Source organism: Wasmannia auropunctata, unplaced genomic scaffold (genome assembly GCF_000956235.1).
Source record: "Wasmannia auropunctata unplaced genomic scaffold, wasmannia.A_1.0 LD335658.1, whole genome shotgun sequence".
Lineage (NCBI taxonomy): Eukaryota > Metazoa > Arthropoda > Insecta > Hymenoptera > Formicidae > Wasmannia > Wasmannia auropunctata.
The window spans coordinates 1-880 of record NW_012027232.1 but is presented as its reverse complement, the minus strand read 5'-3'; the positions used below and the strand labels follow the sequence as shown (position 1 = coordinate 880).

At 48.9% G+C, this 880-nt stretch overlaps 1 protein-coding gene across 1 annotated transcript in view; it reads right to left on the bottom strand.

The window, feature by feature from the left end:
* Positions 1-801, bottom strand: part of LOC105456476 (uncharacterized protein K02A2.6-like) — an 8773-nt gene extending 7972 nt beyond the window's left edge. Inside the window, exon 1 of the mRNA XM_011700546.1 lies at positions 44-801. Coding sequence (XP_011698848.1) covers positions 44-801 — 758 coding nt within the window. The remainder of the gene's footprint in view (positions 1-43) is intronic.
* Between the last annotated feature and the right edge of the window lie 79 nt (positions 802-880).

Here is an 880-nt window from a genome sequence, read left to right as displayed (position 1 = left end):
TGCCAGCGTGGCGAAGATCATCTCGGGTGTCGAAAGCGGATACTGGTTGGGCTCAAGAATGTCATTGAGGCCTGTCGAGTAATCACCACAGATGCGAGTCTTGCCGTTTGATTTCTTGACCGCGACAATCGGTGCGGCCGATGTAGAAAAATCAACTGGGCTGATGACTCCCAAATGTCGAAGGCGTTCAATCTCGGCGGCGATCACTGGGGCTGCGGCGAACGGCACTAGTCGAGCTTTGCGAAAAACCGGCTTGGCTCCCTGCTTGAGAGTAAGAGAGATTTTTGTTTTGGTGCACTTACCAAGGCCGTCGGAAAATAATTGGGGAAACTTTCGTTTGACCTCGGCAACAATGTCGTGTTCAGAGTTTGTAACAATTTTGTTGCAGACAAGAGAGGAGATTGGCACATCCCACAATCCAAGCGGCTGGAAAAAGTTGTTTCCTAACAAGTTGATTCGCGAAGAGACGTGGCAAGTTCCCAGGGCTTCGTGATCGTTAAGCTTTATGCAACAGTCAAATGCTCCCCAAATGTGAATGCTGTGACCCGAAGCGCTTGTTAGTTGTACATCGCTAGGCTTGAGTTTTGGACTGCCCAGCTTTTTCCAGTTATCCTGTGAGATGATCGTAGCATCGGAGCCGCAGTCAAGTTGCAGCTTGATCTTTGCATCATTGATTCGAGTGGTGACGAACTTGCGCTCGGATTTCGATGATGCATCTGTGTTTCGCACTTGGTGAACTTGTCCAGGGTCTGAACTTCGTCGTTCGCAATTGGCTTTTCGCTTCGCGTAGAACTCCGTCATGCTGTTACAGAATCCTGTTTTGTGTCCGCTTTGCTTGCAGTCTCTGCAAATTTTANAAAGGTACTCACAGTCGATGAGA